This window comes from Apaloderma vittatum, unplaced genomic scaffold (genome assembly GCF_000703405.1).
Source record: "Apaloderma vittatum isolate BGI_N311 unplaced genomic scaffold, ASM70340v1 scaffold6032, whole genome shotgun sequence".
NCBI classification, from domain to species: Eukaryota; Metazoa; Chordata; class Aves; order Trogoniformes; family Trogonidae; genus Apaloderma; species Apaloderma vittatum.
In genome coordinates, this window is record NW_009701799.1 from 25,095 (window position 1) to 27,513 (window position 2,419).

The 2,419-nt window shown below is 49.2% G+C and overlaps 1 protein-coding gene across 1 annotated transcript; it reads right to left on the reverse strand.

The window, feature by feature from the left end:
* Positions 1-242: 242 nt before the first annotated feature.
* Positions 243-939, reverse strand: REP15 (RAB15 effector protein). The gene is given in 5 exon segments (XM_009879282.1): positions 243-304; positions 307-415; positions 417-739; positions 742-775; positions 778-939. Coding segments are annotated over 5 exon segments (690 nt in total).
* Positions 940-2,419: the final 1,480 nt, after the last annotated feature.

Genomic DNA, 2,419 nt, shown 5'->3' on the forward strand with positions numbered 1-2,419 from the left:
CCTTCTATAAACACATTTTTCTGGCAGGTACGTCCTGTTGTTTTAAAACCTAGAGAGTCTGACTCAGCCTGGCTTCTGCAGGAGCTAATGGAACATGAGTGTGGGGGGGGGGGGGAGGGGAAGGTGGAAAACAAGGAGGTGAAGGGAATGGTGCGCAAAGAGAAAAAGCAAGAAAGAGGCAGAGCTGAGCCCAACAGCCTCTGGTGCTGGCGTGCCGTGAGCTACTGTTGTTAAACAGCTGGTTACAGAAAGCTTATGTGCACATTGCCCACCTCCTTCAGCCTGTTTTTTGCGCTGAGGCAGTTTCGAACATGTCTTTTGCGGGCAGGAAGCTGTCAGTCCTGGTGACAAATTGCTGGCATTTTTGCTCCTCCTTGGCAATACTGTCTAGCATGACTCCTCAGCTGTCCTTTGGGCTTCCCTCGCACACCAAACACGATGAACAAGCCCAGGCAGTTCTGACCCACCAGGCGGCAGAACTCCGCTGGCTTCTCAAACCTGCTCCTGTTTCGGAAGTTCTCATCTGCCAGGGCAGCTTCCCAGCAGCAGTCCTCTGCCACGTCAGTGGGGCCACCTTTGCTATGGAAAAGCTCAGCTGGCTGTGAAGCCTGCACGGTGATCTGAAGTTTGATTTGCTTGTCAGCTCCAGAGAGAGTCCAGATCCAGTCCACCCCGAACAGGGAGGTCTGCTGCTTGGTCATTTTGCTGGTGATGATACATTCCTCCACTCCCTTTTCACACAGAAGCTGACGAAGTCGACCAAAAAGATCTCTCTCTCAGCATGTCCGTGGCTGGATGGAATTTGCTCTGAGGATCCATGAAACTGAGATAGTCCTTCAGCATTTGAGATGCATGGACCACACCTTGACCGAAGACTTCACAGATGCCTAAAATTTCAGCCTTGTTCTGGTTGTCCTCACAGGAGACCTTCCAGCCCATTTTCTGTACAGGAGGAGGCTGTCTCCACAGGCAGACTGCCTTGGGGAAGTCCTTTTTCCAGCAAGAGCTCTGTAGGTTCAGCCAGAACCATTAAGCGCACCCATGGTTACCTGCTGCCTTTCAGATGAAGGTGACAGCAGCAGCAGATCTGAGCTCCCTGAGCAGGCTGCTGTCCTGCTGGGCAGGGGAGCTTTCTGCTGGTTTTTTTTTCTCCGCAGCTGACTAAGCGCCGACCAGCCTGACAGGCCCAGTTACTTTCACATCTACTGAATTCATGTGGGCTAGTTTTCCTTATCGTTAATTCTGGCATCATTTCTTTAGCTGATGCTATCTCATTCCATTCTGATCTTATCTCATCTGTCTCCTTTCTAGGACTATTACAGAGAAGCCATTTTATTGGCACTGGGTGTTTCCTGGAGATGGAAGAACCTGTTTCTTTTAATCACCCAGAGAAGGGTATACATCCAAACCTGAAGCCTTCTACAGGGTGCTTGACGTGACACAGTGCTCTTTCTTGATGCGTTGTTGCCTGTATCCCAATATTAACTGCTGCTACTGTCAGTGGCATCAGTTGTGTCCTTCTCTGCCCTCTTTACTCTCGTCGATCAAACATCTTCAGTTGCTCTCTCTCTTCTTCTGCCTACAGATGTTTTTGTGCTACCACCTCAGGGAAACATCTTCTTAGGTGGATAGGCCGCTCAGTCCTGCTGCTGCCCTTGGGTCTTGGGTCGCTCTCTCTAAGAAACAGACCATATCCTATGTATTATGTGTCTTCCACAAGTCTTCCCATTCCTCTATTCTTCCCATCTCCATTCCTCCACAGCTATGATTAGGGAGTGTGCTGCTACTCTGTTATGCCTGACCATAACTCTGACTTACCTTCTATTCAAGGGTTCCTCAGCACATAACATTCTCTCCTTGCTGATTGCTGCATCAAAGCTACTGGCAACTCAGAAGGTTTTGTCCCTTTGCTGCCTCAAACAGCATCATCTTCTTCCTCCCAGCTAAGGATAAAGAGGCTCAGTAGGAAAAGCTCTTGCTGGAAATGAAAATGCCAAAATGCTAAGGTGAAGCATGAAGCATGCAATAAACGTTCCAACCAACAAAGCAGTGCAAGGTACAAAAAGCACACAAGTAGGGTAAGTGCAACGTCGCTCCTAAAGAGAAAGCCAGGATGCAACAAATACTTTCCTCAGCTTTCCCACTGAAATGCTGAGCTGATGAACCAAACCACAGAAATTAAGGCCGTGAGATAAAGGTTCTCACCTTCTGGTCTATTATCTGGGCTACACTGGGCAAAACACCGAGCAGTATTTTTATCTGCACCCCAGCAACAAAATGTAGTTTGGGCGAACCCAACTCCTACTAGCAAAGTAGCTGGAGCTCCTGTGACTGTTGAGGGTGCAAGGCACGGGGAGGGGAATGACACCTGGGACCAGAGAATGGTTGCCCTTTACAGCAAGAAGGGACAGAGCTGGTC